A 23,267-nucleotide genomic window follows, 5' to 3' on the forward strand; every position below is an offset into this window, starting at 1 on the left:
AGCTTACTGACCAGAAATGTAGGAACGGGATCATTTTCATTTCCTTACACGCAAAAAGAGCAACGTGTAAACTTATTTAAAACCTTCATCTAAAAAAACTCTGCAACAATAGTTGTTAGCAAACTAAAAAAATTTAAACTTAGAAGTTTAAGAATTAGCTTCGCAGTTGCTCTAAATAACAAAGAATTAAAATTCATCAAACTAAAAACCAAGGTTTTCAACTAAAAAAATTTTTTTTCAATTTGAATGATTGATTATACATCATCATAGTTAGCCAGACAGCCCAATGTGGGCCTATGCCATCCTCTGAAGATTTCTGCATTACGACTTCCGATTTATCTTTGATCTCCTATTCTTTTCATTAATTGCAAGAAAATCAGACTCCACTGAGTTAGCCTTTCTCAACCACTGCCTTCTCCTCTTTCTGGGTCTAAAAAGCAGTATCTTTTTTATTGTATTGTCATCGCTTATTCCAATCACGTGGGTCATCAAATTCATTCGATTTATTTTTATATATTTAATAATATCAGGTTATTCATAAATCTAGTACAGTTCAAAGTTAAATCTCCTTCTCCAGTTATTGTTTTCATTTACACCACCAAGTATACTCCGCAAAATCTTTCTCTCAAATATTACGACCCAATTTTCCTCCAGTTTTGTCATTGTCCAAGCAAACATTCAAATTATTTAGTAATAATTTGAACATACTTAATTAATTACTCGCACATTTCGATGTCAACACATTATCAATGTCAACACAACAACATTTTCAATGTCATTAACTGACGGTTTCAATTTGCAATCATTGCTAGTCTTTTAAATTTACCTTAGTTTCAAAATAAAACTCTTAAAACAGTTTTCTTTCAACATATTCATTTTTTTATGAAGACTTAACAATTTCTTAAGTAAAACAAGGAAAACTAAAACAAAATGGAAATAAATCAAGCAGATAGACATGGATTATTGAATTTCAGGATTCATAAAAAATGGAAAACATCAAGCAGAAATAATTATTATACTTTTGAATAATTGAATATGAATTTATAAGTAATTATACTTTTGACTTTTTAAATCCCAAGTCATTTTTTTTCATAATTAAACTCTTTAATAAATTCCGCATTTAATTTTTTTTTATTTCATCTTTGCATGAGGGAGAATATTTCTCAATTTAAAACTAAAAAATTCTTTTTGAAAGATTAATTATTTAGTTTTTAAATTTTAACAGCTTTTATATTTTTTTAATATGCACTTACTTTTACTTTTGATTTAGTGATTCTTGAGATATAGTTTTTTAAATGAAATAAATAAGTGCTAAAAATTTTTATTGCTTATAATGGTATACCTGCAAGTAACGTAGTATTGATATCTCGTCAGGATATATTTTCTAGCAATATCAGCATTACATACAAAACTTCTTTTATAATACAATTTTTTGACCTGTTTTAAACTTTGTGTAGTGTGTTTTCTTGTGTTGACCTGTTTTAAACTTTGTGAGCGGTAGCGCTTCGCGCTGTCGTGCCACAGGTCCTTGGTTCGATCCTTGGGCCGGGCAAGGCCGACTCAGCCTTTCATCCCTTCAGTGGGTCGATAAAATGAGTACCAAGCATGCTTGGGAACTAACACTGGGGGTTCCGCGTTCGGCTGACCACCTGACCGGAACATATGCTCCTGCACCCCAGAGCCCAAGGTCAAGAAAACTGAGATGGGCACAGTCGGCCTTGGCCCTCTTAATGGGCTGTCGCGCCACTGAGTTAGTTAGTTAGTTAGTAGTGATAATAATGTTGCGGTGTAACATATTGCTTTGATTAACTGATTATGCTATAATCAGTTAATCAAAATAGTGTGTTTGACAAAGCATTTATCTAACACTGACTTCTTAGAAGTATATTTTCTACACAAAAATTAGTCAACTAATGTAAACTTGCTCATACATTGAATAACATAATTATCTCATATAATACAGTGAAACTTCTAGGAAAGAACACCTCTATGTAGCGACCTCCTCTATTTACGAGCACTTTTAGGCGACACGGATTATTTTCCATAGACTTGGTCTTAAAGTAAACCTTTAAAAGAGACCATCAAAGCCTCTTCCAGCGACCGGGCAAATCTTTGCACCAAATTCGAAAAAGGTCAAATAAGGAAACACGAAAAAATATCGAAGGAAAGAAATATTAACAAAGCAAATAAGTAGATTAAAATATATCCAAAATACTTGCTTGAGGCTCTTATTTTGTGAGCCCTTTTTTAACATAGCTTCTTTTTTTACGATCTTTGAAAGGGACCACATGTTGACGGCAGATTGCACTACAGATGACGATATCAATTACTTATTTTTAGAATTGAAAGTTAAATTAGAAAAAAAAGTTATTTTTGAAAAAACCAAGCATCTTAAACAAACAAACCTCTAATCTTCTTTTAAAGCTAATAAATTTTTATGATGTAAAATTAAATGCAAATTTAAACTACAAAAAAATAATTTTTAAATTATTTAAAATTGTTCTATTATTCATAATTGGTAAATTTATTTTACCCATAATTATATCAGTAAGGATCATTTTATTTGACGCTAAATTTTATTCATAGATTCTGGTTCCATAATTCCAACACAAGTGCCATTTCCGCGCCACGAAAATGACCCTAAGAACAACCAACCTCTCAGAACTCAACCCCTAAAAACGACCAACCTCCATTAACGACCATTTTACTGTGGAACAGAGAGTGGTCGCTTCCGAGAGGTTTCACTGTATGAAGAATCATAGTGTAAATAATTTAATTTCAGAAAGGCACTAATTAAATGCAATCACGTTTTCTTTTCAGGCTGGCCCTCCTGGATTAGTGCGCATGTGCAATAAAATCATAGAAAAACCAGGATTGCGAATGGGCGTAATATTTATCATGGTCATGGTTTGGTGCGTCGTTCATGTTCTATCAACTGTAAGTTTGAATCAAATATATTTAAATTAAATGTATTACTTTTTAGTATGCTTGATGCCTTAATTTCATTGTGTAAAATTAAATTCGTTGGAAACCAAAATCACAGATCGATTAACTTTCGATTTTCAAAGCCTCGAAGCTCATGTTCAATCATATTGATCCGAAAGGATCTTCAAAAATATGCTAGGTACACTTTAAAAAATTCTGGATCAAGTTATGGAATAAAGTACCGGTATTTTGGGTATATCATTCGTAAAATCCGTTTTACCCTAAAATCCATTTTTACCCTTAAATATATTATACCTTAATTTTTTCAGTTATATTTATTTAAATAGCGCGATTTTGTGTTTTTTACAGTAATTATCACTGTAAAAATTACGGTATATCAGAATATTTTTTACGTAACATGTTCCGATGAATATAGATTTTACAGTAAAAAGTATCAGCACACTGAGAAGTGGTACTTTTTTTTATCGTAATTTGATTCGCAATTTTTTACAGTGTAGATCGCGTGGTCAAGGTTTCTATAAATTTTAAATTTTGCCAACATGTGTCATTGTAATGAAGCAAAAAGAAAATTAACCAGTCAAAAATGAAGGAAATATAGAATATTTTATAATATACAACTGTTGTAAATTGTTTATTTACATAACTACACGAAGCAAAAGAAAATTAACCACTCAAAAATCAAGGAAATATAGAATATTTTGCAATTTACTGTTTACTGCTTATTTACTGTTGTAAATTGTTCATTTGCATAACTATTTGTTTACGAAACTATAGAAATTGCTTTAGAGTATTTACATTTCCCTTTTTTGGAATGATTCTTCGAATTTGTATAACTCTTCCATTCCTTCACTAAAACATTCATTTTTAGCTCCTTTTGAGTAAAATACTTTGTTTTATTTTCGACACGGTTTCTAAAAATATATCCTAAGTATACTGTCAAAAGTGACCGACAAGTTAATGATCAGAGTTCGCATGGGTTTAAGAAGTATTAAACAATGGTAGCGTACTGAAACAATCCTTAAACATTTATTACGTTTGAGACCAATCCTGGGTTATTTTTTTTAAAAACCAATAAATTTTACTATAAAATTCGTATAAAATCCTAGGATTCATGCTAGCATTAACGTAGATTTAAAACCACTATTAATTTTTTAGAATCCTCGGGAACCCTGATTTGTTCCCTTTTAGCATCACGATCCCTTTTTAGGTTTTAATTAGAGAGCACGAGGGGTTTTAATTAGAGAACACCCTTTGAAAAGCTTTTGTAAAAATAAAATGGATATTTCTTAACAACTTCAACTATTCAATTAGGATTATGACAACAGTTGGTCATGGCCTTCCAATGTGATGTCTACTTACGTAAATCCTCTTCAAAACATCAGCAGCAATCGAAGCAACTCAACTCTACCTCCACCCATTGTAACCAGCACCAGTCAGACATGGTTGACCCACAACTTCCCACAGTACCTCACGTACTTCACAGTGCTGGAACTAATAGGTCTAACTGTAATGACCCATCTGTCCCATCTGGTCAAGCTCTTTTTGACTTTGGTGATCGCTGTAATCCAAGGCTTCATCAACATCAATCTTGTGCAAGAGTCCTTGGATTATTACGATGAAAGAACTTATGGCATGAAGTAAGTAGTTTCCTTTCATTTATTGTATTACACAATACAGTTGGGCCAAATCTCAAATTCTATTCAATTCTGTGAGTGTGTTTTCATTTTATTAAACGTATGGAATTTCTCTCAATTAATTATGTAGAATTTGAATAAATTACAAATATTTTACAGTCTTAATACTGACTTTAAAAGTTTAAAGGGTTGTTATTTTTTTAATTTAAAGGCTTAAGGAAATATAATTAAAAGCTACATTTCTACAAAGAGAACATTTTTGCTCAAAGGGGACAAACTGTTCCTTAATATTGTTTCCAGATCCGTGCTGTGTTCAGAACCGGTATTTCTATTAGAAGGCAGTGGAATATGCAGAAACGTCTTATTGCTTACATGGCACTCGTGTTGTTTTTTCTCAGAAATACTCTTAAAAATGTGTTTTTCTGGACTACTTGAAATTGTGGTCAGCAAGTAAAAGAATTTCGCTTTCCATTTTCGGTTCCATTTTTTTAATACAAAAAAGGACTTTTAATGCGATAAGAGCCGTGGTAGCTCAGGAGATAGAGCGTTCTCCAACCTATGAGGTTTCCCAGGTTTGAATCCCAGCAATGGCTGATCGATATCAATTTCGCTCCTGGCTCCCACCAACCACAGTGCTGACGTAAAATATCCTCAGCGGTAGACGGATCATGGGCTAGAGTCCCCTTGCCGTCAGGCTAATCGTGGGAGGCAGTTGTTCTCTCTGTGTAACGGTGGTGCGGGTTAATTTCATCAAAAACTCCTCCATAAAATCAAACTTTTCACAATTGATTCAGGAGTCCTAATGTCTTCTGTTCAAAAATACAAAACTACGGGGTTGAACAACGGTCTCGTTGACTCAAAATTGTGTCGGCTTTTCAACGATGGCTGTAAAATATAAAATAATATGCAATGAGTTAAATATCTTCCAATCTATTCGATGACCTTTTTGCCATCTTTCTGGTCTTTACCGACAAAAAACTCAGGTTGAGGTCATCGTTATCACTGAAACTTTTCAACACATAAAAGTTTCATAAACTTCCAAATAAATACTAATCTGATAATGTATGGCTGGGAGCTATTATGGGGAATGTAACAAACATCACTTCTCAACTCAAGCTCCAATAATTTCGATCGTGCTGCTAAAAAACGTCTGCGGCCTGGCATATTCGCGATGGAATATGATTCCTTTAAAATTTGCGATCCCTATGTATCCCCTTATCTGCTTACAATTTATTTCGAAGTCAACAATATTTTCTAAATGTTAAAAATTTCAGTCATAACGATGACCTCAAATCGCAGTTGATTGAGTTTTTTGCTCGTAAAGACAAGACCAGAGTTTCTATGAGCGCGGACTCGTGAAGTTGCCTAGAAGATGACAAAAGGTCATTGAACACAATGAAAGATATTTGGCTGATTAACACGTTGAATACATACCTGCCAACTTTTATTCCTTTCTTTTAACATTACAATTTTAGGGGGAGAATCCTTTCTGGCCCAAAGTCACAGGTGTGCCTCGCTCAAAGTTTTCCCCCTTCCCTTTACAATCACAGGTTTGGAGTTGACACTAATCCATCGCACTTGACATTATCTTTCTTTCCATAGGGGTTGATAGTCATGATGTGTTTATCTCTGATTGGCGCCATTTCGTTAATATTTATTATTTACAAAATATTATGATTTTACAAAACAAGAATAAAATTCAGAATTTTTAAAGACTGCTTTTTTTTCCGCGAGATTATTTTTAAAAATTTATTTATTGTAATTCGTTTAAAAACTTATTTATTGTTTTCGTTAATATTTATTATTTACAAAATGTTATGTTTTGCCAAACAAGAATAAAATTCAGAATTTTTAAAGACTGCTTTCTTTTGCGTGAGGTTATTTTTAAAAATTTATTTATTGTAATTCGTTTAAAAACTTATTTATTGTTTTCGTTAATATTTATTATTTACAAAATGTTATGATTTTACAAAACAAGAATAAAATTCAGAATTTTTAAAGACTGCTTTCTTTTCCGCGAGATTATTTTTAAAAATTTATTTATTGTAATTAAAATATCAGTATTGTAGAGTTATTTCGTAATATTTTTAATCCCCTTTGCTCACAGTATTTTATGGAACATAAAGTAAATTAAATATGAAATTTCTTAAGACATTTTTTTAGAGTGTGTTTATTATAAAAATTTATTTATTGATTATTTACAGCAATATTAGTAAATTAGTGTGATTTAATGCAGCCACATGCTAAGAACTAAACAGGACGAGAAACAGCATTCTTTTTGTCACTAATTTTTTAATATTAATTTATTAGCAATTTAATTCTAAATAGGTTGTCCCATAATTGCGAGATCAATTTTTTTTTTAGAATTCTTGACTAGGTAGAAAAATTACACATAGGTAGTCTTGAAGTAACATTTTAAAAAAGAAAATTATTAAAGATAGACGCAATCTATTAATTACAGTAAATGTAGCATAAAAATATTTAAAAGCAATTCCTTTTTAACATATTTTAAAGGTGTTCGCTTTAGTTCCATACCATTTTTCACTTGAAATAATAAAATTGTATATTAATTATTTAATTCTGCTGTGATGAATCAGGATAATCTTTTATGAATCTTAATCATCTTCTCAAATATTAACTTTTTAACAAAATTTTAAAACTAGCGAAGAGTGGTGTTTATGAAAAAAAATTATTTTGAATGTTTCTAAAATATAGATGGAACAGTTGTGTTCATCAAGGCACTAACATTTCATAACAAATAAATCAGCTATGAAATGAAACTAAGGAAATTTAAATACACACTACCGTGCAATAATAGATAAGACACTATCAGTTTTTCACCTTTTTTTTTCTTTTTTTATTGGAATTTCTCACAAAATACCTAGAAGATTATTTTATGAATTTCAAGAGTGTAATAAATTTTAAAAACTTCAGAGGTGGTCTAAGGGGCCGACAATAAATTATGAGCGAAAACAAGTATTATAGCATCTTATTTCAGAAAATGTAACAATAAATTTATTAACTCAAAGGACACTTTGTTATTATTTGTAAGAAGTACATAAAATTTCGTAAGCTTATACTATGAAAATATGGACATTTTTATAGAATAAATAAATAAAAACTTTTATTTGCCATACGATTTTTTCCTAAAACAGGAAAAATACTCAATAAAATAAAAGTTTTAGGAGCAATTTTTCATTAACAAGCATGTTAAAATTAGACCAAGAAAAAAAAACAAATCCTTTAAAATACATTTTTAAAGTAGTTCTTTCCCACCTGCGCTGAAACAAATATTTTTTCCTAATTTTGCAGTATAATTTTTTGAAGATATTCAAATCTTTTTTCCCCCACGAGTTGCTAACTACAATTTCCGACAAAATTTTGAAAAAAAATCTTAATACGTTCATATCTTGAGCAATTTTTAACGATTTACTTTCTGTTCAATTTTAAAATCATTATCTTGTAATTAATTAAAAATTGCTTCAAAACTTTTATTCCATTTCATTCAATATTTTTAAGCTATAGCAAAGAGCAGCTACAAAATAATCCTCAAATTAGGACAGTGTATGTTCTACATTTACATAGTTGTAAGAGGACCAATTGTACTCGATCTTGAAAGAGTGAAAAAATTCTTTTGATTGGATTGAGGTATTACCCATGATATAAGAAAACTTAAGTTTATATTCAATTCAATGCTACTAACCTCGATTTCCGATAGACAATTCTTCGTGTAGGGGAATTTATTTATATTATGCTGGATATAACCTATATACTATTCAATAAATATATACTATATACACTAAACAGCCTAGAGGAGAGAGAAAAAATTGTAAAATTCGATAAATTTTTGATTTTTGGCACTTTGAAAATTCGATATTTGTCTTAAATTTCATTTATACACATAGACATTTTAATTTAAGAATTAAAAGACTACCTTTTTTGAATAATTTGAATCCTACTTTTGTTTAATTTTAATTAAAGAATTTATAAAATTAAATTAAATGAATTAAAGTATTTCTATCCATAGCAATTTATAATAAAGGATGTTTACAAGAATGTATCGGTAATTTAAAAAAAAGTTATGATACATTTAACAAAAGCAGGAATTAAAACTTTAGTTTTTCGAATGATACTGAATCTAATTTTATCGAAAAATCATTACTTTATTAACAAAATTAGTTTATCTGAGACAACTCAATGCTGAATCAATTGCTGAACCAAAAATCAATTGCTGAGACAACTCAATGAGTTAATTGCTGAACCAAAAATGCTATATAAAATAAGTTTCCTTCCACGTAGAGCAATCATCATCATCATCGAAATATATCTGGGTGCCTGGGGCCGTTAGCGGCCTTTTTCCCATTCGTCTTGTATTGTGGTCTTTAAGGTGGTTCTTTCTTGTAATTGGAATGCAATTGGAATAAAAGGAAATTAAATATTTTGTATTTTAGTTAAAATTACGTCACTACAAAAACGAGCTGCCATCGGTCTGAGGTTTATGTCTTCTCTTAAGTTTTCAAAAGTAAAAATTTCGTTGAATCCTGCGGTGTCACAATTTATGGTCTTTTCGAAAAATCTGAAATTTAACTTCGCAATATGATGATCTAAAAAATCTATGTTGAGGTCGCGATCTATGTTTTTATTGCGGATAAACCATCTTACTTTTGTTATTTTTCCTGAGGATTTTATTCTGGCATATTTTGAGTTTTTTAAGGAGTGATGCGGAGATGTTGCACCAAGCTGGCGATGCATAAGTTAGGATGGGACGGATCATCGAGATGAAGAGTAAACGTTTAAGTCTGAGTTCCATTTTGGGGTTCTAAAGAAGGATTTGTAATCTGTGACAGGCTGCTTGTGCTTTGTTAATAACTGTTTTGACGTGATCTTTCCAATTAAATTTGCTGTTTATGACCAGACCAAGATATTTTGCGCTTTTGACTATGGATATAGTTTCGTTGAAGAGAACAACTTGATTTTTTGGGAGGATAGTTTTTCTTTTATGTTGGATGATTAGTAGTTTCGATTTTTGGCCGTTGACTTTAAACTTCCAGTCTAGACACCAGGTTTCTATTTCCGTAAGCTTTTCTTGGAGTTTCTGTAAGGCAATGTTGGGATTTTTGGACTTCACGACAATTCCTGTATCATCTGCGAAAAGTGCTGTGATGCTTTTAAAGTCTTGTCTGTCGATGAGAAAAACGTAGGTAAATAATATGAATAGTATGGGCCCAAGTATGCTTCCTTGTGGCACTCCTGCTGTTATTCTTCTGTTTGTTGTTTTAGGCAGAAACTTACTTTGTATTTTAATTTATATACTTAATTTTTTTAAAAATAGTGATGGTTAAAATTATTTTTTTTTTACAATTGCAGGCACTGAATTTGAATCTTTGCCTATACTATGCCAGAATTGTTGCTCATTTTGCGTTACCCAGTGGGCACCTGTGAACCAAAGTCACGGAGGCGAGCAACATTGCCAATGCCACAGTGCCACAAACCCGTTTATAGGGTGGGCCACATTCACACATCATACACACACACAACAGAGGACAGCACAAAGAGAAAGAGAAACATCCATGCCCAGAGCGGGATTCGAACCCGCAGCCTATGGCTTCGCAGTCAGGCACGCTAACCGCTCGGCCACCTGGCCGGCTGGTTAAAAATATTATAAATTAGGTTTATAAATGCTAGAAATATATAGAACGCATATATTTTACTACCACTTTAAATATAGAAACAAAATTTTACGCCAAATGCGTAAAAGTTGGCAGGTATGTAAGAATGCCATGGGGATCACCGGTGACCGGCACTGAGTTTTTTCGTAGCTCCACGGGTGTCACCGGTGACCACCGGCGAAGCAAAGATTATTAGAAACACATAATTATTAATTCGTGTAAATTTTTAATGCTTTTAATTTTTTTTATAGTTACTAAAATTGTTTGAAGAAATTTATGCAATTTAGAACACACAAAAATAGTTTTATTTATACAGGGTGGTCCCGAATTCATGGTACAAACTTCAATGGTAGGTACAGGACATTATAACAATGATTTATTGTATAGGAATGTATAGTCGCAAGTGACGTGGTGAGGCGTAAACTGGAGAAATAACGGCCGAAAGGAAAAACAAAGATTTTATTGAAAGCGTTGTTGACAAGTGTCATGTTTACAGTAAGTGTTCAAAATTGCGTCCACCAGAATCGATACAGGCTTGACATCGTCGGTGGAGCCATTGGCGTACACGTTCAAAGATGCCTGGTATTTCACGCACACCTGCAGCAGCTACAGATATGCGAGCGACGAGATCCTCATCTGAGTCAACTGGAGTCTCATAAACAAGATGCTTTAGATGTCCCCATAAAAAGTAATCGAGGCTCGATAAATCGGGGGATCGGGGTGGCCAAGGGATTGGTTCACCACGCCCAATCCATCGAGCACCAAACTGCACACTACTGCCCTCTACCGGCAATGATACCAACCGATCAGTCCATTTCTCTTTCCTTTTATTTCCCCTGTTTACGCCTCACCGCGTCACTTGCGACTATACATTCCTATACAATAAATCATTGTTACAATGTCCTGTACCTACCATTAAAGTTTGTACCATGAATTCGGGACCACCCTGTATACATAGAAGTGCCAATTTACTTCATACAGCGAATAAATATTTTCAAGTGGTAGTTTATCAATTGAGGTTCTTGGTTTAATAAATTCAATTTAGTAGATTTTTATCCACCACTATTTCTGAACAGTTCGTAGGCTTATAAAATTCACTACTTTTTTTTAGATATATGATTCTAAACCTTTTAAAAAATTAGCAAAATCTGTCTAATATTTGCAAATTTAGTTTGTAGTTTTTTACTGTTTGGCCAGACGGGCAAGCCATGTAAAATTAGCTTGGCATTCAACGTGTAAAAATTCTTCTTTGTATAGAACAAATTTAATTTAGTTTAACATTTAACCGAAATTGCGTTTTTGAGTCCCAAAAAATTATCTTAGCTCTCCAATTAAAAAATAAATATTATATAAATTAAAAAAACTTTATCCTTCACTACACATAAATAGTTTAAAGAGATGTATAAACAGCCATGTTCTGAGCGGGATAGAGCTCTCGCCTCTCAGTGAGGTGACTCGTGTTCGAATCCCTGCAATGGCTGATCGATATAAAGTCCACACCCGGCTCTCACCGACCACAGAGCTCACGTAAAATATCGTCAGTGGTAGATGGATTAGAATCCCCTTTCCGTCTGGCTAACCATGGGAGATTTTCGTGATTTACCTCGCAAAGATTCAATTCGCAGGATTCACAACGACAAATGCGAGTTAGTTCCATCAAAAAAGTCTTCCATTTAGACAAATTACTCTCAATACTTGATCAAGGAGTTCCCTTGTTTTCTGGTTCAGGTTCAAAATTACAAAGCTACGGATTTGAACATTAGTAGTTGTAAACTCAAAATTCGGTAGGCTGTTTTCAAATTCAAATAAAAGAGTCATAAAACATCTATTGATTCTTAAAAATCTCTTCTTTAGCTCACTACCAGTTAAAATATTTTGCTCAAAAAAATTTTTTTTAAAAAGTCACACATAAGAATTTTGTTTTGAATGCAAAATAAACTATTTATTAATAACAAATATTGACTTTAAATGTTATGAAAACAAGATTTTTTTTTATTCTTATGTATATCTTGTATAGAATAACTTGTTTAAATTTAAATAAATTCATATAAAAATTTAATCCATTAGAATTTATAACTTGAACAAACATTACTTTCTACGCGTACAAAACTGACTTATGCATTTCGGAATTCTTATAAGGCATTCATTAAAATTTCAAAACTCATAGCTTTGAATGGATTAATAAATACCATTTTGTTTTTATTTTTATGCACACTAACTAAAGATTCATTCATGCACTAATGAATATTCTAGTTTTCTCTTCCTATGAAAAGATATGTCATTATGGCTTTTGTTCAAATTGAATATTTCTTTAACTTTTAAAATTATACTGCATTCCATTAAAAAGTTGAATCAAATTCCAGACAGTCTCATTTAAAATGAAAAGATATTTTAAATTCAGATTCCCTTTGTTTACATTTCTATTTTCTAACATCGTAATAAAGCAATATTGATTCTTCTTTTTCATTTCTTGATTTTCAGTAAACATGTTATTTCAAATCTATTTATAACATATACTTTTCTGATAACAGACATATTATCGTTTGAATGAGCTTTAAATAGCTTTTAAAAAAGTGTTTATTTATGTCAAAGTGAGGAAATAAACGACATTTTTTTCTCTTCAAACACTCTCTGAATAGTGATTTGAATAAATCAGACGAAAATACCTCTAATTTTCTCGTCATCGATAATTTATTCCATCAAAGTCTGGCAAATTTAATTAACTGATATTTGATCTAATGTAATTATCGTTTGACTTAGTGCTTTACTAAAAAGCACAAAAGATTTAAGGGGAAATACGAGAAGCATTTTTTTTGTTCCATTTTTAACTTATAAAACAAAAGAGGCAAATTAACTTCATTTAGTGACGGGTTGAGTGTGTTGGATGGAAAATAATTATTTTTATCAGCTATATTTAATTCGAAATAGAACACTTTGCCATTGAAACTTTCGAAGCCAAATTGAAAACTTCTATTTATAGACTAAGAATACTCAACTAGATTTTTATCAGAATTGTTACGTAAGCACTGTAAAAATAGAGTGTATATGTAAGATGATTTGTACAACATCGCTATATAATTTCAACAAATCTGTGCCTAGTGCCCTTTTCAAAAGGACATTTCCTTTTTTTTTAAAAAAGAAAAGTAAAACATGATAGACTGTTTCATATTTAGGGTATGTTTGGCAAAAACAAGATAGTTCTTTTTATCCACCATAATATATTTATAATTTAAATATAAGGATTTGCTGTTGACGTATGCCTGTTTAGGCAGAGGGGGCGCGATAGTTCTTGTTTTCTAGTGGCGCCATCTATGGCCAAGAATTTGACTTCTGCCACACCATACGTCGCCCCCGTTTATAGGACGGACTCATCCATACATCCATTCATTCATCCACAGATTGTAATTTTGACCTGAATCAGAGAACGATCGATCTCCAATCCAGTACCCCTAGAGGTTTGATTTGTTATGGGAACATGGAGGACTTTTGCGACTCGACATATTTAACGTGCATCAGTCACTTTACTACACGGGGAGTCTTCGGCCGGAGGGGTTCGAACCCACGAACTCTCGGACATGGGCCCAGCACCCTACCGACCAGGCTATCCCGGTCTTAATATAAGGATTTAAATCTGGAGAATAATGCTAAGCGATGTTAGTTAGAAATTTACACTTTGTATAAACAAATATACACTACCTTTTTTTTTTACATTGGTGTGGTATATATATATATATATGCCACTTTCTTTTTAAAGGGTTTTGTATTTAATTGAAGTTACATAACTTGGCTTGCTTGTTTGCTCAATATAGGCTTATAAACCTTTGTATGTAGAACAACACAACAAGCAACCTCCACGCTTCGCACAGCGTTAGGTGGGCGATACCGAGCAGTCAGGGAAACCCCTCTTTTTACTGGTCATGGCTGCCAATCTTTAATGCTTTGTGGACAATTTTTTCTAGTAGTAGCAAAATTTTTGTTCCATTGAGTGATTTTTTTGTTTAGTTAATTTTATTTAAAGTCATTTTTCACACCACTGCATGTATTTGATTCAAACGTTTCTATAAAAAGCCTCGTAATTCAAAATCTTTTCGAATAGCACAAAGGATAAAAGCGAGTAGCACAGATCTTTATCATCCTCAACTTCGGCTGTTCTGTGGCAGGGCTTTTAAAATATTGACAACTTATCAGAGAACTTTAGTTTTCGCAAAAATCTTAGTAGTTAGCTGCCCTGGTGGAAAATGACCTATTCCGATTGAACTTAGCTGATATTGCGATTGAGCAACACTTAAATTATGTAAAAAAATACCCTCCAAAAGAAAAGTTGCGGAAATGGCTTACGAAGTGGCAACTACTTTGATTTCAATGAGTATTGAGAAATATATTGTCAGATTAATATGTAACTATTTTATACATTATTTAGTAATTATATGTAACTATTGTTAAGTTACATTATATAAGTTTTATGCCTTATATAACTTATTATTAATACACCGAAGAGCCATTACGTTATGACCACCCTGTTAATAACATGTAGGACCACCTTTAGCCCTCAAAACTGCTAGCACCCGCCGTGGCATTTTTTGCACAAGGAGCTAATAGGTAGTCTGAGGTATCTGGTACCAAGCACTCACCAACTGGTCCTGCAATTCCCTCACATTGCGAGGGGGTAGCGTGGCAGCACGAATTTAGTTTTCCAAGTAGGACCACAAATGCTCTATTGGATTAAGGTCAGGTGAATTCGGGGACCAAGACATGACGAAAGTCACTGGAATGTTCCTCGACGATTCGACCCTTATGGCATGGTGCAATATCCTGTTGGTAAACACCATCCCCCGCAGGAAAAACTGTTGCCATGAATGGGTGAACCTAGTCTGCAACTATGTTCAAGTAGCTTACAGACGGCAGGGATTGTTCTGTGAGGATTATGGGTCCTAATATGCCCCATGAAAACATTGTTCCTGGGTGAGAAACCATGAAAACCTGGGCGAACCCATTGTTATAGATGGAGGGTGGTCATAATGTAATGGCTCTTCGGTATATATTATAACAACACAAGTGAGTTTTTTTCTTCGCAGAAACTAATTAAAAAATCATAGCAATTAATTCACCAATCTTTTATCTTTTTGAAAGAAAAGTACACGTGAGCATTAGAGTTTAGGCGATTAATAGATTAAGTTGTTCTGATGTTAATATTTAAGTTAAAAGAGCAGTCAGAAGTCTGGTTATGAGAAATTTAAATGTAGCATATATTATTTTGAAAATATTTATTTACATAAATAATTTTTGCTTTGCTTTTTTAACAGTGATTATGATCTAAGTCACTCCATTACGCTGACTGTGATTGTTGTCATCGTAGCAATATGTTTAATCATCATCAACCGACAGGTAAAACATATTTTTTTACTTTATTTTTTTTTAATGATACACTATTAATTGTTGTAATTTCGATAATTATTTCTTATCAATACTCTGACACTTCATATACTGTTTTCGTAAATTGTTCAAATCAATAATTTTTGTCAAAGATTCGTTTAATCTTATAAATATGGCACAACTCTGACACTTCATATACTGTTTTCATAAATTGTTCAAATCAATAATTTTTGTTAAAGATTCATTTAATTTTATAAATAAGGCACAACTCTGACACTTCATTTACTATTTTCATAAATTGTTCAAATCAATAATTTTTGTTAAAGATTCGTTTAATTTTATAAATAAGGCACAACTCTGACACTTCATATACTGTTTTCATAAATTGTTCAAATCAATAATTTCTGTTAAGGATTCGTTTAATTTTATAAATAAGGCACAGCTCTGACACTTCATATACTGTTTTCATAAATTGTTCAAATCAATAATTTTTGTTAAAGATTCGTTTAATTTTATAAATAAGGCACAACTCTGACACTTCATATACTGTTTTCATAAATTGCTCAAATCAATAATTTTTGTTAAAGATTCGTTTAATATTATAAATAAGGCACATAATATAAGACTGAACACAGTTTTACTGTGAAACAGAATTATTAGCAATTTTTTTTTTCTAGAAGCAAATAGCGTTTGTGATTTAATATTTTAAATAATTGAAAAGGTAATCTATCACTTCATAGTTGGGTGAAATTTCATATAATGTATAAAACTTATATAACTTATAAAACTTATATAACTTATAAAACTTATATAACTTATAAAACTTATAAAACTTATATAACTTATAAAACTTATATAAACTTATAAAACAACTTTTAATTTTCTATAAGTTTATAGATATAACTGACAATTGGATATCTGGAAACGACGCTATCGTGGCTATCAATCCTGATCGGCTGTTGAAACGTAGCGTTTGTTAATGTTAACAACTGTTTTTTCCATTCTTTTCTCGAGTTAGCCTAGCCCGTCAACATGAATTCGATATGCGATCTCGTAATCGATATCTCTGTGATAATCTCGTAACAATGAATTCTTATAAATTAATGAAATATGTAATTAATACTTAGCAAAACTAAATAAAAAACCTATTAATTTTCCTTCATTAACGAAAAGAAGCCGATAACTAAACAATCCTAACGGCGGCAAAGTTAACACGCCACCTTGTTTGTAAACAACCAGCTGGCGCTAGGGTTATACGTCAGGTGACTGCGCATCAGCAGTCTTCTTCTTCTGGAGTTGAGAGTATCCCATTGTTCTCAGACAAACATTTATGCCATTTTGATAACGCCGTGATGGCTCGGGGATAGAGTGTTCACCTACCAACGAGGTGACATGGTTCGAATCCCGGCGATGACTGGTCGATACGAACTCCGCATCTGGCTTGCATCAACCACATTGCTGACGTAAAATATTCTCAGTGGTAGATGGATCATGGGTTAAAAAAAAAAAAGAAAAAGAAAAAAAAGTCCCCTTGCCGTTAGGCTAACCGTGAGAGGTTTCCGTGGTGTTCCTCTCTATGTAACGCAAATGCGGGTTAGTTCCATCAAAAAGTCCAGCACGAAGGCCAATTTTTCCCAGTACTTGATCCAGGTGTATCCTTGTCTTCTGGATTGGGTTCAAAACTACAAGGCTGCGCTCTTGAACATTAGTAGTCGTAACTCCAAAAAATTGGATCGGCTTATCAACAACGGTTATAAAATAAAATAAAATATATTATTTTGATTATAAAAAAAAATCGAGGTTACTAAACGCTTCAAAGGTTTGGTAATGTAATTTAAGTTATTTTGTAATAATTAATTTTTTAACTTAATTTAATAATGTAATTTTAATATGTAATTTTAATATTTAATTTTAATACGTAATTTTGATATGTAATTGATAGTGTAATTTTAACTTAATTTCAATAATTTTAGCTTAATTTTAACTTAGTTAAAGAAAAAAAATCTGAAATGTTTAAATGTGTTTATTAAAAAATTGTTACATTAACATCGATAATCAATCAATATTTTATCATTTCAATGCAATTAAATATTACTTAGCTTGAAGTGACATCCAGAAGGCTTTTCTTATGGCAAAAAGATGTGGAAGAACAGAGAGAAAAAGTAGCCGATATGAGGGTTAAGAATGAAGCATTGGTCTACAATATTTTACCACCTCATGTTGCCAAACATTTCTTAGGTCAACGAAAGAAGGACGAGGTATCATTAATTTCTGTTACTTTTTCTTTTTGCTTAAGTTTCTTAATTGAAAATATTAGTGGAAGAAGCAGGTAAGTGACATTTTTAGGGGTATCTACAAAGGTTGGACAAAAATATGGAACACTTCTATACCAACTCCATGTGTGCAATCTTTTTTTTTTCAGCAGAAAATGTTGTGGGAGATATTGGTGGCAAAATTTGAAATATTATGCTTGAAGCTTTCAGAAATACAAGGCCCGCACTAAGCATTTTCCACATCGCCAAATGCTATAAAATCGTAAATTTGGCGAATAAAATTATGTTTCGGCGAAAGTATTGGCGAATAATTTTTTGCACTGCAAAGAAAAATATATACAGGGTTATTCATAATTCCTTCCGCCTGTAAACGCCATTTTTCTTTACTGCACCGTTGATAGATAATCAATATAAAGGTTGGAATTCGGATCTATCTTATTAATTTTTAAAGATTAAGGGGTAATAATAAAGAATACATAAGAGAGAATTACTTAATGTACACATAAATACAGGGTTATTCATAATTCCCTCCGCCTGTAAGCGCCATTTTTCTTTATTACAACTGTCTTCAGTGGTACATGTTACTGCCATCTACCGGCAACTGCTTAAATTAAGACTTGAATACTTTCGGAATAATTTCATATGTTCTTTTCTGCCATATTCGTCTTTGTTTTTTTTTTTACTATAACGCTTCGAAACCCCGAAGGGAATTATGAATAACCCTGTATTTAACTCGATCCTCAAAATTTCATAAAAATTAATTTTTCGAACCAAATTAAGTATTTTTTATTCGATTATAGAAATTTTCGGTAGATGCGCCGCATTACCAATTAGAATTGGGTAAAATTAATATACAATTATACAATACAAATTATAAACAAACTACAGTAAGATAGTTTTCTAAGGGGACAAAAATACTCATTAAAAATTGTTAAGACTTTTGAAAATCGGCCAATACTTTTGATATTTGGCTAATTTACTGGCTAATTATTTGAAATGCTTAGCGTGGACCCTGGAAACGGCGTCTTTTTAACTCATGCCAAGTTCGGATAGACGAAAATGAAGAAAGGTTTATAACTTCTTTCTAGTTTTAATACCAACAGTTTTGAAACCACTCTATACGATTGCAATGTTTATATTATAATGCATTTTTAATTATAATGGTATTGAAAATAGAAAGAAGTTTTTAACTTCCTACCCTCATTTTGGTGAAAGCAAATTTTGCTTCGGTAAAGAAAGACCCCATTTCTAAACACTTCAAGCATGATCTTCCGGAATGTGTCAACAGTTTTGCCATGTAAAATCTTTCAAAACATTTACTGCTAACTAAAAAGATTGTTGGCATATTTTTACAATATCCTTGTATTAATCAGGTAAAATAACATATTGGAATCAGATCAATATGGGTCTGATTAATGTAATGGAATTGTTTTTAATTTCACTTCAATTTTAAACTACCTAATCCTCATTAGTTGAGTATGCTTTCACGATTTTTTATTTCAAATTAGGTTGTGGTAAATAAAATAAGGCATTGAGTTATTAACCTCGCCTTCTCAATAGTAAGTAATAAAATAATTTGGATACCGCTTTTTTTCGTCTTACCCTAATTATAGCCTCTCTGAAAATGTCACTTACCTGAATCCTCCACTAACCTCTTCATTTTCTTTCCGAATTTATGCAACCTATTGAATGAAAATCGTTCTGTTATTCGAAATAATGCTAGCAATTAAATTTATGCTGCTTTATTGATTGTGGAAAATACTATTTGTAGTGAGGTTACCATAAATACTTTTCAGTAGAAATATTTAGTTCAAACATTGTAACTGCACAGCCACTTACATTGTATATTGTATTTTATGTTTGTTAGTTTCACTGGCATTTAATGGTGGAAACCTTGGTAACATTAGCAACGCTAACAAAATATAATATATAGAAAAAAATATCGAAACCAAACCATCCTTCTACTCTCTTTTATTTTCGTGTTAATTTTATTAAGTTTGTTGTTAGATTTTGTTATTAAAGTGTGTTATTCGAATCATTAACATAAGTATTCATTAAGAGCCACGATGGCCGAGGGGATAGAGCGTTCGCCTTCCAATGAGGTGAACCGGGTTCGAATCCCACAATAGCTGGTAGATGTGAATCCGCATCCGGCTTGCACCGACCACAGTGCTGACATGAAATATCCTCAGTAGTAGACGGATCATGGGTTAGAGTCCCTTTGCCGTCAGGCTAATCGTGGAAGGTTCTCGTGGTTTTCTTCTCCATATAACGCAAATGAGGGTAAGTTCCATCAAAAAGTCCTCCACGAAGCCAAATTTCTCCCAATACTTGATCCAGGAGTTCCCTTGTCTTCTGTATTGGGTTCAAAATTACAAGGCTACGGAGTTGAATATTAGTAGTTGTAAACTCAAAAATTGGGTCGGCTGTTCAACGACGGTTATGAAATATAAAATAAAGGTATTCATTAATCTTTATGCATCATAATCACTTCATAATTATACAAATTTATGCTGCATTAGGTATCAATTTGGATTAATACTATACAAATTTATGTTGCTCTATTGATCTCAAATATATATTTTGCTATTTGACTAGGATGAATACTGTATATGTTGTTAAATTAATTAATGATCAAGTTTATGTTTCGCTATTGATTAAGATTAAGATTATAAAAATTTATGTTGCGCTATTGATTGGGATTATTCATATGCAAAATTATATTTCCCTTTTCATTAGAATACAATACAAATTTATGTTTCTTTATTAATTAAAATTTATAACACTTTTCAATTTATAACACTTTTCAACAGCGAATGGGGGTCGATCTGAATCGGAAGGGTCGATTGTGGGTCGGAAAAAAAAACAGTTCTCAATACGCAAATCACACATACCTAATTAAGTATGTAAAATTTGTGAATTTTTTTTATAATTGACTCAATATCAGTTTCTTTATAAAACATAAATTAATACACTTATATTTATTGGGGTGAAACAAGTATTTACGTACCACCGCGCAGTGGCACGAACTCGGCGCAGTTTATAAGTCATATGCATATGTGCGCTTGTCCAAATGTCACGTGTGACAAGCATTGACGTTACAAATGCAAATATCATACGCAGTTTCAGCTATCTTTACAAACTGTGTTGAATATTTGCAGTGCCATTATTAAAACTTTTATAGTTTTGGATAATTAGTTATTGTTTCGATAAAACCATTCGTTTAGTTTAGATATCAATTTTAATTATCAATTCACAAAAAAGAAGGTAAGCATTAATAATATGGATTAGTACAGCCCGCGACAAAACTATAGCACACTTAGTTATTTTTTACGAAAATTTCAAAATTGACCAATTTTGACGGAATTTAAAATTGACCAATTTTGAACCCAATATAGCGAACCTTGCAAAAAAACACCATGCACACCCATCTTATTGATCAAGAAGCAGTAAATCTTTAGTTACTTTACTTATTATATCTACTTATGCATAATTACTTATTATTTAATAATAAGGTATTTAAATTTCAATATTAATATATTTTTCATAAAACTATTGTTACACAATGTACTATTACTTTAATAAATATTTAAAATCATAAAATAAATGTACAAACACAGTATTTAATAGAGTTTTATTTTAATTAACAGAAAATTACTTTTGTGGGGGTCGATGGACATTTCGAAAAATTATATAGGGGTCGATAATCAAAAAAGTTTGGCGACCCCTGGATTAGGGACTATTCTATTGATTGAGAATAATTCTTAAGTACAAAGTTATTTTGATTAATTGATTAGATTTGATAAACTACAAATTTATTTTTCTTAATTTATTAAGCTACAAATTTGTTTAATTTAATAAGCCACAAATTTCTGTTACTCTATTAATTGAGATTATAAATATACTATTGATTGGAATTGTTATTATACAAATCTGTTTTGCTCTATTAAATAAAATTTATAACACTTTTTCAATTTATGCTGCTTAATTGATTAGGGATTTATCAATTGGTTGAGAATAATTAAGTACAAATTTATTTTACTTAATTGATTAGATTTGATAAACTACAAATTTATTTTGTTTCATTTATTAGATTTAATAAGTTACAAATTTTGTTGTTTATTGAACGTAATAACACTATTATACTTCTGTACAGATAGATGTTGCTTTATTGATTAGGATTTATATAATACAAAGTTATATCACGCTATTTATTGGGATTATCTATATACAAATTTATATCGCTCTATTGCTTGAAATCATTATTTTACGTATTCATGACGCTTTATTAATTCTGAGTAAGAAAAAACTATTCAAAGATACGTTGCTTTATTGATTATGTTTAATACAGAGCAAATTTATGTTAATTTGATCGTTGAGATTACAAATAAACAAATTTATATTTCGCTGTTTATTAGGACTAATACAATTAAAAATTTAAGTTCCTTGAATTGGGATTAATGCCATGCAAATTTTTGCTGCTAATTGACAATCAGACATAATGTAATTTTTATAAGTGGTAAAAATAAACAATCTGTTCATTAAGAAAAATATTTGTGTAGGCAATTTTAACAAATCAACATTATGTGTAAACATTGTTTAAACAGTACACTTTAAACTATGTGTATTAAGAAAACAGCCACTTAAACCTCTTAAGTGTTCTTAAAACAAGAGTGTCAGAAACCTGAAAAAAAGTGTTGGTAAAATAACGGTAAAGGTTTCTCAACTTGCATTTCAGCAGTTCACAAAATAGTTGCTAAGAACATATCCGTATAGTATAATATACCCAACAACAGATACGGTCATTTGGCCAACAAAACATATGCCTGACACCGTTTTTCCCGACTACTCATTTGCTCGACAGGTACGTTTATCCATCTATTCAATTCTCCGACTTGTACATTTACCCAACTATTTATTTTCTCGACATACACATTTGCCCGGCAGGTATGTTTGCCCAACTACTCAATTTTCCGACATTAACCCAACAATTTATTTTCTCGATATGGACATTTGCCCGACAATTTACTATCCCAAGAGCTGGCTTGTAAGGGAAATGAATATAATTCTCTGTTGGCAACTGTTTGACCTTTCAAATAAGGCTGGGCTACTTATGGAAAGAAAGGGCAAGCGATATATAAAGACTTTCTGTAGTATAGTGCGGCTTTCAGGAGAACTCCTCCAGACTCCCGTCTCGCGTCGTGACGGGTACCATGGTTACGAGGAAAGGTCACTTCGAATAAGGATGTGGGGTGAGCAGTTTTGTCCTAATCTTAGCGTATGTCGTCGTGAGTAAACCAATCGACACCTTCTTTCCTCCATTTCATCCCCATTAGAAATGTGCTCTCGCTTGTTACCATAGCAGCAGATAG

The 23,267-nt window shown here is 31.8% G+C and overlaps 1 protein-coding gene across 9 annotated transcripts in view; it reads left to right on the plus strand.

Moving 5' to 3' along the window:
- The window catches only part of Ac3 (Adenylate cyclase 3), a 275,553-nt gene that overhangs the window by 238,818 nt on the left and 13,468 nt on the right, over nt 1-23,267 (plus strand). For all 9 annotated transcript variants that reach the window (XM_043047153.3, XM_043047156.3, XM_043047157.3 and 6 more), the window contains 4 exons: nt 2,821-2,937; nt 4,258-4,583; nt 15,553-15,634; nt 17,722-17,880. In XM_043047153.3, coding sequence (XP_042903087.1) covers nt 2,821-2,937; nt 4,258-4,583; nt 15,553-15,634; nt 17,722-17,880 — 684 coding nt within the window. The remainder of the gene's footprint in view (nt 1-2,820; nt 2,938-4,257; nt 4,584-15,552; nt 15,635-17,721; nt 17,881-23,267) is intronic.

Source organism: Parasteatoda tepidariorum, chromosome 5 (genome assembly GCF_982258835.1).
Source record: "Parasteatoda tepidariorum strain Cologne lab strain chromosome 5, Ptep-v5.0, whole genome shotgun sequence".
In the NCBI taxonomy this organism is placed as follows: Eukaryota; Metazoa; Arthropoda; class Arachnida; order Araneae; family Theridiidae; genus Parasteatoda; species Parasteatoda tepidariorum.